We start from the raw sequence: 14725 nt of genomic DNA on the forward strand, positions 1-14725 counted from the left end.
ATGTTCGAATCCAACTTTCATATGCTGTGTACTATAAACCCTGTTTGTACTGGGTCACTGTACAGTTCCGTGAAGTTAAAAGTCTCGCTTTTTTCTGGAGCGTTTCTCTGCTCTGCCTCCCAGCTGCCTTCTTGCCGGTGGGAATTTAATGCATGTACAACATAGTCACTATAATGAATGCATATTCACCAGGACTAGTTATAGACAGCAATAAAGAGCATTATAAAGCCACACTCTACATGGAGAACAATGAGCAGGAATCCTACTCTTTCAGAATGTAAGCTATGGGCCTGTCATTAATAATAAACAAACATTCTCCAATTTCCCATAACATGCTATTTTATTTCACTTAAAGCTTATTTTCTTTTTAATTTCCTTCCTCTCCTTTGCGTGGGACAATAGCCGATTGTCACTAGACATTTCCAGCACAGGCAGCAGAAGGAAGCTTTACATAGGCTTTCAGCCCTTACTGTAGCTTTCTTGGAAAGCACTATCTGCAGGAAAAGCAACATATACGGTATATGCATCTGGTGAAAAGGAACAACAGACATGATTTTCAGACAAGCAAAGGAAGCTGCAACTAAGAAACGCTGTATATTATCCTAACAAAGCATTAATGAAAAACTGCATGGCAACGTGGTACTGAAAGTTAAGGAGTAGCTCGCATCACAGCGACGGGAATAACTTGATCTAGGAGCCAGCCACAAGAGGTGGTGAGACGGAGACAGTTCGCCCCATAGAAATAAATAGAGGTTATGAAAACAGCAGAATAGAGGACTACATTGTTTCCACTAGTGCAGAATTCCACAGTAACGGTCTGTGCTGTGCAGTTTCTGTAACTCCCATTTATTTCTATGTGAGTTACGAAAATAGCGTAGCCCAGAAGCGCCAGGCTCCTGATGTGGCTCCATCTGCTGTGACTGACACCAGTTATTCCTAACTCAGCTATGAAAATCTACTATTCATATACTATAAAAGTTACTATTTTAATCTTTTTTTATGTAAGAGGGTTCATTTTAACTATATTTTTTACACATTTTATTGTTTAGTCCCCTTAAAAAGGAGTTGTCCACTTCTAGGACAACCCCTTCTAATTCCATTTTTCCTTCAGTTAGAATAAAAAAAAAAGAGCCTATACTCACCTCCCGTACCATTGTGGCGTCACGCGAGCCCTGCATCCAATCAGCACTGGTTTCGTCTTCCCGACTTCGGACCAAACGAGCAATCAACAGGAAGTGAGTGCAGCAGCAGCGCTCACTTCCTGTTGATTAACTCATTTGGACTGAAAGCAGGAAAACAAAACCAGCACTGATTGGATGTAGGACTTGCGTGACATCACAATGTCATGTGAGTCCCGAAAACACAATGTGCGGCACCGCTGGTTGCGGAGGCGAGGGGGGACATAATTGGTGCACCATGTGCAGGCGCACAGGGGGCAAAGAGGTCAGGGGGCATATTTCTACCTCAAAAACTGGTGGAATTGTGCATTTTGATGAGCTTTTGAACTGCAAAGGGCCCATATATATTGTTCATGCATAGCGGCGCTTTTCTTTTCATTTCCGCCAGTGCGTGGAGGTGAGTATTGTCTTTTTATTTTACTTGGGGAAACGTGGAATCAGAAGGGTTGTCCTAGTAGTGGACAACGCCTTTAAAGGGACTTGAACCTGTGATCATTTAAACCATTTGATCGCTCATACAATATACTAGAGAATAGAAGTATATAGTGTGAATTATGTTCTCCTATGAAGTCGGGCCCAAGGTAACCCATCAGTTGGGGGGGAGGGGATGATGCAAGATGGTTGCACCCCGGGAAACAGCCACGTAAATGCTGCTGTCAGTGATTGACATCTGTATTTTAATGGTCAAACAGCAGTGAGCGGAGCCAGCCCTGGTGGCTGCTGTTAAAGGCAGATGCTGACTGTGAGACATAACTATACTCTGCTCAATATGCCACAGGTCATTAGTGGGCTAAACCACTGCTTACTTGTGGTCCTCATGCAATCTAGTACAACTTTCCAAAAAAGAATAGGAAAAATATTACCATATGTGCAAACTAAACAGATCTAGCCACAGATTCATCTATAATTTCTGCTGAAGGCACCTCAAGAATTTAAGACTCAAAATAGTTATCTACATCCAATGAAATTCTTAGAAATCAGTAATATTTTGCTAATTTTGAGCTCCATTGCCAAATCTCATTTCCTTCCAGTATTATACTGTAAAGAAATGGTCAGTCTGTAAAATTAAATATCATGGACCCTCTAAATGGCCTGGGAACAAACTCAAGCTTCTATAACGTCTATAACCACCTTGACTTGTTTTACAGCAGCTTACCAGAGCCATGCGCCATGCAGCAAACAGCAGAATTAACTGTAAAAACAGCACAGAAATACAAATGGAAAGGTGAAATGTTAATAAAAAAAAAAACAAAACAAAAAAAACAAACAGTTATATGGATTTGTGAATATACAAAACAAAAAACGCATTAGCATGCACTAAACAAATACAACTGAGGGTCATTTACAATTAAATGGGTTGTCTTTAAAAATTGAGCACACAGTTTTATGCAATAAAACAGATCATAATCAGAATTATTTGATTGTCATCTTTTTTATAAATTTTGGATATCCTCTGGACATGACAATTTAAAGATCAACATTTTATTGCTAGAGAAGCATGTTACTGTCTTTTCAAAAAGTGTTCACAGGATAGAGAATATATTACTTGAAGGTCCCAAATCACTAGAATGAGGCCATGCCCCTGTTCTTAGCTGGGGTAGCAAATTAATAATAAAACAATTTCACAAGCATGCCACAACTCCATTCACTGTGTAGGAGTATTTTTTAATTTTTGGTGCACACTACATCCGAACATGTTGTTGTTACCCCCAGTGCGAGCCATTCCAAGACTGCAAGCGGCTCGCACTGGAGCACCGAGCGTACCCGAGCACAAAGATGCTTGTGCAAGTTAAGTTCATATGTAAGGCGCCCGAACTGGTTTGTTTGTTGTTTTTTTAAATAATTAAACAAATAAATTTGGTGTTTGGCCAAAAATTGAATCTCCAGTTTGCTCATCTCTAGTGCAAAAGCCATCATTCAAGCCCATGGGGGGAGTGACTGCTGCTACCGAGCCCGGGCTTGAAGAAACACATTGACGGTTTAGTTCTGGTAAATTTCCATACAACAATTGGCAGCGTCGAAGTTGATTATTGCATGTTTGTGCAAAATATGTGATTTTAATTCTGAAAAAAAGATCTAAAACATGATGTAGGAAGTGTAATAGTATTGGATGAATCTGACAAGTTCCTTTTACACATCCACCATCAATATTGTCAGAACGTTTTCAGTCATTTTACAAAATGAAGGTTAGAATGTCAGAGAAAATACCGTGCTCTATGCACTAATGGGCTGTAGTGATCAATAATGCAACTATGACGTGAATGACCCTCAGTTTATTCTGTATGATCGAGACAAAAACAATACTATGTGTTAATATCCAACAAAATGCACAAGTTAGTATGGATTATATAAAGCATTAACCTATAAACTATGCACATGCATCTATTACATGCAATTAAACCATTTGAACAGAGCCCTAAAACCTTTCCTATACTCGTTTTTTTGGGTGGGATCCATCAATAGCTAAAAAGAAGCCGTTCTCAAGCATTTGTTAGCAAGTTTATGCCTGATATAATCAGTTATATAGTACTTAACGCTTCACACTACATCTGTATATTTAGTTTTATAAAAAAAAAATGCCCATATACGTACTAGTTCCCCAATAAGGATAAGCTTCAAACTATAACATAACACACAATGTCTGATTGGTATTTCAGAACAATGAAGCTATAGAAAACTGCGTAATAAAATATTAATTTTTATTCAAATATTATTAAAAAATTTGTTACAAATATAAAATTTCCACAAGAATACAACAGAGACATGAATATGAGTCAACAAGCAAGGTAAAGGATCATTTTTAGAGTAAAAATTATCTATATTCTATAAAAAGTACAAAAGTATATATATATCTATATATATATATATAATTGCCTTATTCTGTCTGTCTGTCTGTCTTGCTCCAAAATTGTGTCCTTACGGTGACACAAAGCTGATTGGCCGCTGGGCTCGCCATGGCCCCGCCCACCGCCGGATTGGCCGCTCGCCCACGCTCCGCCCCCACACGGATTGGCCGGCCGCTCGCCCAGGCTCCGCCCCCCACACGGAGTGGCCTCTCGCCCCGGCACCCTGCAGGCATTGGCAACTCGGCCACGCCCCGCCACCCTCACGCAATGCACGCTCGCTCTGGCCCCGCACGCATTCCCGGAACAGACACGGAGACAGGTGAGTACTGTACCCCCGGGAGCCCACATCAGTGTACGCCGCAAACCCAGCCGACACATACTCTCGCATTGCTGGGGCTGGCCGGCGTATGCTGGTGTGGGCTCCCGTGCGAGCGGGGGACGGGATACGCTGGTAACCATGGTAGCATAGTTACCAGCGCATCAAGGTCCTGCAACGGCGGAACATACACACACACACACACACACACATCAGATCACACTCACTCTCACACACACATCACACACACATCACATCGCATCCACACACTCACAACATCCTGGGATATCGCTTGCTTCTCGGCGGCGATACTGTGCCGTGAGCTTCCAGGACCTGCCGGAGGATCACATGGCCAGAAGCATGTGGTATCTCCGGATGTTGTGAGTGTGAGCGCGTATGTGTAATATCGTCAATGTGTGTGTGCGTGAGTGTATGCGATCGGGTGTGTGCGTGTATGCGATCGGGTGTGTGTGAGTGTATGCGATCGGGTGTGTGTATGCGTGTGTGTGTGTGTATGCAATCGGGTGTGCGCGCGATCGGGTGTGCGCGCGATCGGGTGTGCGCGCGATCGGGTGTGCGCGCGATCGGGTGTGCGCGCGATCGGGTGTGCGAGTGTATGCGATCAGATCTGTGAGTGTCGGCAGAGGAGCACGGCGTGCTGGAGGAGGCTGGGAGGAGAGAGGCTGATCCTGGGGAAGGCTGGGAGGGGGAGGGGGGGAGGCTGAGAGAAGAGAGGCTGATGCTGGGGGAGGCTGAGGCTGGGGTAGGCTAGGCTAATCCTGGGGAAGGCTGGGAGGGGGGAGGCTGAGAGAAGAGAGGCTGGGGGAGGCTGAGGCTGGGGTAGGCTGGAAGGAGAGAGGCTGATGCTGGGGACAGAAAAGGCTGATGCTGGGAGGAGAGAGGCTGATGCTGGGAGGAGAGAGGCTGATGCTGGGAGGAGAGAGGCTGATGCTGGGAGGAGAGAGGCTAATGCTGGGAGGAGAGAGGCTGATGCTGCGGGCAGAGAGGCTGATGCTGGTGCAGCATGGGGGATGGAGCACGATGGAGGGTGCGCAGCATGGGGGATGGAGCACGATGGGGGGTGCGCAGCATGGCGGATGGAGCACGTTTGGGAGTGCGCAGCATGGCGGATGGAGCACGTTTGGGAGTGCGCAGCATGGCGGATGGAGCACGTTTGGAAGTGCGCAGCATGGCGGATGGAGCACATTTGGGAGTGCGCAGCATGGCGGATGGAGCATGTTTGGAAGTGCGCAGCATGGCGGATGGAGCACGTTTGGGAGTGCGCAGCATGGCAGATGGAGCACGATGGGGGGTGCGCAGCATGGCGGATGGAGCACGATGGGGGGTGCGCAGCATGGCGGATGGAGCACGATGGGGGGGTGCGCAGCATGGGGGATGGAGCGCGATGGGAGGTGCACACCTCCCCCCAAAACACACACACACACACACACGCGCGCGCGCACTGCACAACACAACACACCACACTGGGAACCACAAACACCGCCCTACACAGACACCCACACACACACAGACAACGCCGCACACACACAACACCCAACACACAAACACCGCAGCATACATAAATATACACACATACCGCACAACACACACATTGCACAAAACATACCTCCCCCCAAAACACACCACACACAAACGCTCCACAAACAACGCAACACACATACAACACCGCTCTCACCCCCCGCCACACCCAGACAACACCCAGAACATGTACAGCGCCCTACACAAACACTTGGTAACTACACACAACAACATCTATCTATATATTATATTTTTATATTATATATATATATATATATATATATATATATATATATATATATATATTATATATATGATATATTTTTCTATATTTATGTATGTTTTGTCCTTTTATAAAATATAGATAAACTTTTACTCTAAAAATGATCCTTTACCTTGCTTGTTGACTCATATTCATGTTTCTGTTGGAGTCTTGTGGAATTCTTATTGAATGTTATATTTGTAACAAATATTTAAATAATATTTGAATAAAAGAAGGGAATTTTGTTTACTTACCGTAAATTCCTTTTCTTCTAGCTCCAATTGGGAGACCCAGACAATTGGGTGTATAGCTACTGCCTCCGGAGGCCACACAAAGTATTACACTTAAAAGTGTAAGGCCCCTCCCCTTCTGGCTATACACCCTCCCGTGAGATCACGGGCTCCTCAGTTTTAGTGCAAAAGCAAGAAGGAGGAAGCCAATAACAGGTTTAAAGACAAATTCAATCCGAAGAAACATCGGAGAACTGAAACCATTCAACATGAACAACATGTGTACTCGAAAAAACCAAAAATCCCTAAGAAAACAGGGCGGGTGCTGGGTCTCCCAATTGGAGCTAGAAGAAAAGGAATTTACGGTAAGTAAACAAAATTCCCTTCTTCTTTATCGCTCCTAATTGGGAGACCCAGACAATTGGGACGTCCAAAAGCAGTCCCTGGGTGGGTAAAAGAATACCTCGTGATAGGGCCGTCAAACAGCCCTGTCCTACAGGTGGGCAACCGCCGCCTGAAGGACTTGTCTACCTAGGCTGGCGTCCGCCGAAGCGTAGGTATGCACCTGATAATGCTTGGTAAAGGTGTGCAGACTCGACCAGGTAACCGCCTGGCACACCTGCTGAGCCGTAGCCTGGTGCCGTAAAGCCCAGGACGCACCCACAGCTCTGGTAGAATGGGCCTTCAGCCCTGAAGGAACCGGAAGCCCCGCAGAACGGTAGGTTTCAAGAATTGGTTCCTTGATCCACCGAGCTAGGGTGGATTTGGAAGCTTGCGACCCTTTACGCTGACCAGCGACAAGGACAAAGAGTGCATCCGAGCGGCGTATGGGCGCCGTGCGGGAAATGTAGATCCTGAGTGCTCTGACCAGATCCAACAAATGCAAACCTTTCTCAAATTGATGAACTGGATGAGGACACAAGGAAGGTAATGTGACATCCTGATTGAGATGAAAGGGAGATACCACCTTAGGGAGAAACTCAGGGACCGGACGTAGAACCACCTTGTCCTGGTGAAACACCAGGAAGGGAGATTTGCATGAGAGCGCCGCTAGCTCGGACACTCTCCGAAGAGACGTGACCGCTACTAGAAAAGCCACTTTCTGTGAAAGACGAGAAAGGGAAACATCCTTCATAGGCTCGAAAGGCGGCTTCTGGAGAGCAATTAGAACCTTGTTCAGATCCCAGGGCTCTAACGGCCGCTTGTAAGGAGGGACGATATGACAAACCCCTTGCAGGAACGTGCGTACCTGAGGAAGTCGTGCTAGTCGCTTCTGAAAAAATACAGATAGCGCTGAGACTTGTCCTTTAAGGGAGCTGAGCGACAAACCTTTTTCCAAACCGGATTGCAGGAAGGAAAGAAGAGTAGGCAATGCAAATGGCCAGGGAGAGACTCCCTGAGCAGAGCACCAAGATAAAAATATCTTCCACGTCCTGTGGTAGATCTTGGCGGAGGATGGTTTTCTAGCCTGCCTCATGGTGGTAATAACATTTCGAGATAATCCTGAAGACGCTAGGATCCAGGACTCAATGGCCACACAGTCAGGTTCAGGGCCGCAGAATTCAGGTGGAAAAACGGCCCTTGAGATAGCAAGTCTGGTCGTTCTGGTAGTGCCCATGGTTGGCCTACCGTGAGGTGCCACAGATCTGGGTACCACGATCTCCTCGGCCAGTCTGGAGCGACGAGGATGGCGCGACGGCAGTCGGCCCTGATCTTGCGCAGCACTCTGGGTAACAATGCCAGAGGTGGGAACACATAAGGTAGCCGGAATTGCGACCAATCTTGAACTAAGGCGTCTGCCGCCAGAGCTCGGTGATCGTGAGACCGTGCCATGAAAGCCGGGACCTTGTTGTTGTACCGTGACGCCATAAGGTCGACGTCCGGCACCCCCCAGTGGCGACAGATATCCTGAAACACGTCCGGGTGAAGGGACCATTCCCCTGCGTCCATACCCTGGCGACTGAGGAAGTCTGCTTCCCAGTTTTCCACGCCTGGGATGTGAACTGCGGAAATGGTGGAAGCCGTGTCTTCCACCCACGTTAGAATCCGTCGGACTTCCTGGAAGGCTTGCCGACTGCGCGTGCCACCTTGGTGGTTGATGTATGCTACCGCTGTGGAGTTGTCCGACTGAATTCGGATCTGCTTGCCTTCCAGCCATTGTTGGAAGGCTTGTAGGGCGAGATACACTGCTCTGATTTCTAGAACATTGATCTGAAGGGTGGACTCTTGCTGAGTCCACGTACCCTGAGCCCTGTGGTGGAGAAAGACTGCTCCCCACCCTGACAGGCTCGCGTCCGTCGTGACCACCGCCCAGGATGGGAGTAGGAAGGACTTTCCCTTTGACAATGAGGTGGGAAGAAGCCACCACTGAAGGGATTCCTTGGCCGCCTGAGAAAGGGAGACGTTCCTGTCGAGGGACGTCGACTTCCCGTCCCATTGACGGAGAATGTCCCATTGAAGTGGACACAGATGAAACTGCGCGAAAGGGACTGCCTCCATTGCTGCTACCATCTTCCCTAGGAAGTGCATGAGGCGTCTCAAGGGGTGTGACTGGCCTTGAAGGAGAGATTGCACCCCTGTCTGTAGTGAACGCTGTTTGTCCAGCGGAAGCTTCACTATCGCTGATAGAGTATGAAACTCCATGCCAAGGTATGTTATCGATTGGGTCGGGGTGAGATTTGACTTTGAAAAGTTGATGATCCACCCGAAACTCTGGAGAGTCTCCAGTGCAACGTTCAGGCTGTTTTGGCATGCCTCTTGAGAGGGTGCCTTGACAAGTAGATCGTCCAGGTAAGGGATCACAGAGTGACCCTGAGAGTGCAGGACTGCAACTACTGCTGCCATGACCTTGGTGAAGACCCTTGGAGCTGTCGCCAAACCGAAAGGCAGGGCTACGAACTGAAGGTGTTCGTCTCCTATAACGAAGCGTAGAAAACGCTGGTGCTCTGGAGCAATCGGCACGTGGAGATAAGCATCTTTGATGTCTATTGATGCTAGGAAATCTCCTTGAGACATTGAGGCAATGATGGAACGGAGGGATTCCATCCGGAACCGCCTGGTCTTCACATGCTTGTTGAGCAGTTTTAGGTCCAGAACAGGACGGAAAGACCCGTCCTTTTTTTGGCACCACAAACAAATTGGAGTAAAAACCGTGACCTTGTTCCAGAAGAGGAACGGGGATCACCACTCCTTCCGCTCTTAGAGTGGCCACCGCCAGCCGCAGAGCATCGGCTCGGTCGGGAGGTGGAGAAGTTCTGAAGAAGCGAGTTGGAGGACGAGAACTGAACTCTATCCTGTACCCGTGAGACAGAATGTCTCACCCAACGGTCTTGGACCTGTGGCAGCCAAATGTCGCCAAAGCGGGAGAGCCTGCCACCGACCGAGGATGCGGAGAGAGGAGGCCGAAAGTCATGAGGAAGCCGCCTTGGTAGCGGGTCTTCCGGCTGTCTTTTTTGGGCGTGACTGAGTTCGCCAAGAATCTGAGCTCCTCTGATCCTTTTGAGACCTTTTGGACGAGGAGAATTGGGACCTGCCTGAGCCTCGAAAGGACCGAAACCCCGACTGTCCTCTCCTCTGTTGGGGTTTATTTTGTCTGGGCTGAGGTAAAGATGAATCTTTACCCTTGGAGTGTTTAATGATCTCATCTAAGCGCTCCCCAAACAGTCGGTCACTAGAAAAAGGCAAACTGGTTAAACACTTTTTGGAAGCAGAATCTGCCTTCCATTCTCTTAACCACAAGGCTCTGCGTAAAACTACGGAGTTGGCGGACGCCACTGCCGTACGGCTCGTAGAGTCTAGGACAGCATTAATCGCGTAAGACGCAAATGCAGACATTTGAGAGGTTAAGGGTGCCACCTGCGGAGCAGATGCACGAGTGACCGTGTCAACCTGTGCAAGACCAGCTGAAATAGCTTGGAGTGCCCATACGGCTGCGAATGCTGGAGCAAACGACGCGCCGATAGCTTCATAGATGGATTTCAACCAGAGCTCCATCTGCCTGTCAGTGGCATCTTTAAGTGCCGCCCCATCTTCCACTGCAACTAAGGATCTAGCTGCAAGCCTGGAGATTGGAGGGTCCACCTTGGGACACTGGGTCCAGCCCTTGACCACGTCTGGGGGAAAAGGATAACGTGTATCCTTAAGCCGCTTGGAAAAACGCTTATCCGGATAAGCGTGGTGTTTCTGGATTGCCTCTCTAAAGTCATAGTGGTCCAGAAATACACTTAATTTACGCTTGGGATACCTGAAATGGAATTTCTCCTGCTGTGAAGCTGTCTCCTCCACAGGAGGAGCAGGGGGAGAAATGTCCAACATTTTATTGATGGACGCTATAAGATCATTCACTATGGCGTCACCATCTGGTGTATCCAAATTGAGAGCGGTTTCAGGATCAGAATCCTGATCAGCTATCTCCGCCTCATCATACAGAGAGTCCTGCTGAGACCCTGACCAGTGTGATGAAGTCGAGGGTCGCTCATAGCGAGCTCGTTTAGGCTGTCTGGGACTGTCGTCCGTGTCAGAGCCATCACCCTGGGATGCAAGAGACACCCCCGGAACCAGGAGCTGTTCCGACTGAGGGGGACCAGGGAGCAATGAGTTAACAGTGCCCATGGCCTGAGGTACTGGTCTAGACTGCAATGTTTCAAGAATTTTAGTCATAGTCACAGACAATCTGTCAGCAAAGACTGCAAACTCCGTCCCTGTCACCTGGACAGTATTTACAGGAGGTTCTGCCTGGGTCACCTCCAGCAGAGGCCCCGGCCGAGCAAGTGCCACAGGGGCCGAGCACTGCACACAGTGGGGGTCAGTGGAACCTGCCGGTAGAACAGCCCCACAAGCGGTACAAGCAGCATAGAAAGCCTGTGCCTTGGCACCTTTGCTTTTTGCGGTCGACATGCTGTTGTGTCCTCTGAGAATCTAGGAGAGTATATAGCAGAGGATCCCTAGTGACCGTACAGTGCAATGTAAAGCTGTAAGCATAAAATACAATATACACTTCGGCACCAGTGGGGGTCAGCCCTTGAGGGCAGCTTACCGCCCGCTGAAAAGCGGGTGTGTGGGCACCAGAATCCCGTGTCTGGGTCTCCCAGCCTCCTCTCTCCAGCTCAGACTGCACACAGGAATGGCTGCCGGCGTCCTGAGAAGAGAGGTGGATCGTGGGCGTGCCTCAAACAAAAGTGCGGGAAACTGGCGTCCCACTGTGCCCAGTGTGAGGGCTGGAGTATGCAAAGCAGACTCCAGCCCTCTGCGCTGACAATCTGTACAGCATCCCGCCCTTCCCCTGACTGGCAGGCCTTGGGGCGGGAACGAAGTGAAACTAGGCCGCAAAAGCCGGGGACTCTAGTAATAAGCGCGGCCGTGATATATGCACGGCCAGCGCGGAAGTCCCCGGCGCACCACAAGTCCCAGCCGCGCCGCAGCAAAAACTGACAACAGCGGCCGCGCGGCAGTTTCACATACATGTCCCCTCTCAGCAAGCTGTAGATAGGAATGGCACCAGCGCGCAGCGCTGTTGTCCCCGGCGCACTAACACACCCAGCAAGCTGCAGTGTGCGCGCGGACTGTACGGGGACACAGAGTACCTTGGCGTAGCAGGGCCCTGTCCCTGACGATACTCCGCTCCATATCCAGCATATTCCCCAGGGGCTGTGGACGGAGCACAGTCTCTGTGCCTGGAGACCGGTAAATCCCACTTCACCCAGAGCCCTAAGGGGGATGGGGAAGGATGCAGCATGTGGGCTCCAGCCTCTGTACCCGCAATGGGTACCTCAACCTTAACAAACACCGCCGACAAAAGTGGGGTGAGAAGGGAGCATGCTGGGGGCCCCATATGGGCCCTCTTTTCTTCCATCCGACATAGTCAGCAGCTGCTGCTGACTAAACAGTGGAGCTATGCGTGTATGTGTGCCTCCTTCGCACAAAGCATGAAAACTGAGGAGCCCGTGATCTCACGGGAGGGTGTATAGCCAGAAGGGGAGGGGCCTTACACTTTTAAGTGTAATACTTTGTGTGGCCTCCGGAGGCAGTAGCTATACACCCAATTGTCTGGGTCTCCCAATTAGGAGCGATAAAGAAATTAATATTTTATTACTCAGTTTTCTATAGCTTTATTGTTTTGAAAAAAAAACAGACATTGTGTGTTATGTTATCTGTCTATTTAGATAGAAGACATAAGGGGTTGGGATGGGGGGGGGGGGGGGGTTTCCCACTACAAAAAGCAATAGCTTATTCCATCTTTTTTTCCCAATTGGATAAAAGGCCGGGATCTAAGGTCACAAACCTGCAATAAGTTAGAGACTAGGAGGGACAAGCGTCCCACTTTCTGTTTTATTTATTCATTTGAAATTAAGTGCGACTTCCGCTGTGTTGTAATCTGCCAACCAAACGTTCTGTAAAAATCAGCAGCAGATGTACAGTCTGGATATTGCATCTGGACAACCCATCTGTGCGGCTATTAGAAATCCTGATTGGAGGGGTAGAAAACACAGCACACTTTTCCAATAACACAAAATGCTAAAAAGGATCCAATAAAAAAAATAAATTGTAAAAATAAATGGTCATGGAATAAAAAAGTTACAATATTTGTCTGTAATCTATATTCTAAGAAGATCCGTTGTGGATAATGCAAATAAAAATTACTTGCCATATCATATTTAAAAGGGGGCTTTCAAGCTTAAAAATATTTTAGGTTAATCTACTGAATTTTGTAAATCATGCAACTTCGTAATATACGGTCCTTTATGTCTGACAGCTGCCCAAGCTTCAGATCTTTTCTGGTTTGTGTCCTACATAGGAGAACTTCCTGCGTTGGCACCGGACCTCTTAGCTGTGCGTTATGGGGTCGGCTGACTGCTCATTAACGTTGCTGAACCAGCCCCCTTCTCTGCCACAGACCATTCAATGAGCAGCAAGGAGGCTGGCTTAGACATTGAAAGAAGCAGTCATCCAACCCCCTGTACTCAAAGCTGTTTTCTTATCAATGCTGATAATCAAACACTGTCCTGGGGAAGACAACCCAGTTGAGGCCATGCTAGAACCAGAGGGATATTTTCCCACGAACAAAGTTCATTTTAATCAATAGAATTTGGATTAATAATAATTTTCACAATTGGACATGTTTAAAAACTGTGCTGAGATAATCTTATATATATGTCCCTGCTATGTACTGTGTAATGGCCATGTCTGACCATAGAGGGGCATGGTCTGATCATACCACAGCTCCTGGACCAGGGAGGAAGTACAAAGACAATACAGCATGGGATCAAAAATTATTCCTCCTTTGAGGTAAAACATTTAAACAAAAACAAAACAAGCAGGAAAATGTTTTACCTCACAAAAAGAATCAGCTCTGACTCCGTGCTGTCCTATCTGTAGGAGTTGTGGTATGATCAGACCATGTCCCTGTACGGTCAGACTCTGAGCCGGGATTGTTGTGGGATGTCAGGTCTGCAGATTTAGTGAGACCTGCAGGGGTGTTATGGGCGTTAATAAATTGGAGAAAGAGGGTGTGTTGTGTTTTGTTTTTTTTAAATAAAGTATTGTGTTTTGTGTTGATTTCTTTTTACTTAATAAGGGGGTCTCATAGACCACTCCCCATCTCTAACCAACTGATATTTTTTTTTTTCTACAAAATCACAACTGTCATTAACCCCTTATATTATTACCTCGATTACCACCGTACCAGTGCAGATCGGGATAAGCAGGGTAAAGTCAGGATTGCCGCATCTAGTGGATGCACCAATTCTGGGGAGGCTACAGGCCATTTTTGGGCTGAGGAGGCCCACTAATCATGGGCCTGCCCAGCCTGAATACCAGCTCCCAGCTGTATGCTTTATCTTGGCTGTGTATCCAAATTAGGGGAACCGCATGCAGTTTTTTTAAAAATTAAAATACAAAAAAAAGCTGCATGGGGTCCCTCATAGTTTTATACATAGCCAAGATAATGTATACAAGCTGGGGGCTGCAGCCTCCCGCTGCTTGCTGTATCTGTATGGGGAGATAAGGTATGCACACCAGTGACTATGGAAGGGGAATACATGTAATAGCAGAAACTGCTGTGTGAATACTGACATGAAAAATTCAATAGCTACACGTAAAAATGAAATGTGAATAATGGAACCTGCATTACTGCCATGAATATATGGATAAAGAGAAATTTAGCTACTGAATTGATCAATGCAATAGAGCCCCAACACTACGCCAAAGTATTTCTCTACGTTGGGGTCCCTAGCTTGTGTGTGTCCTCTCATGTAGTTAAAAAACGTGTAGCTATTGAATTTTTCATGTCAGTATTCACACAGCAGTTTCTGCTATTACATGTATTCCCCTTCCATAGTCACTGGTGTGCATACCTT

The 14725-nt window shown here is 47.6% G+C and overlaps 1 protein-coding gene across 4 annotated transcripts in view; it reads right to left on the reverse strand.

Moving 5' to 3' along the window:
• The window catches only part of SEPTIN6 (septin 6), a 139818-nt gene that overhangs the window by 34856 nt on the left and 90237 nt on the right, over positions 1 to 14725 (reverse strand). Inside the window, exon 10 of one of the 4 annotated variants that reach the window (XM_075323841.1) lies at positions 2335 to 2370. The exons of the other annotated variants lie outside the window; for them this stretch is intronic. Within the exon in view, the coding sequence (XP_075179956.1) occupies positions 2367 to 2370 (4 nt within the window). The 3' untranslated portion in view covers positions 2335 to 2366. The remainder of the gene's footprint in view (positions 1 to 2334; positions 2371 to 14725) is intronic. 4 annotated transcript variants of the gene reach the window in all.

The sequence above is a fragment of the Anomaloglossus baeobatrachus genome, chromosome 9, assembly GCF_048569485.1.
Source record: "Anomaloglossus baeobatrachus isolate aAnoBae1 chromosome 9, aAnoBae1.hap1, whole genome shotgun sequence".
Taxonomy (NCBI): Eukaryota; Metazoa; Chordata; class Amphibia; order Anura; family Aromobatidae; genus Anomaloglossus; species Anomaloglossus baeobatrachus.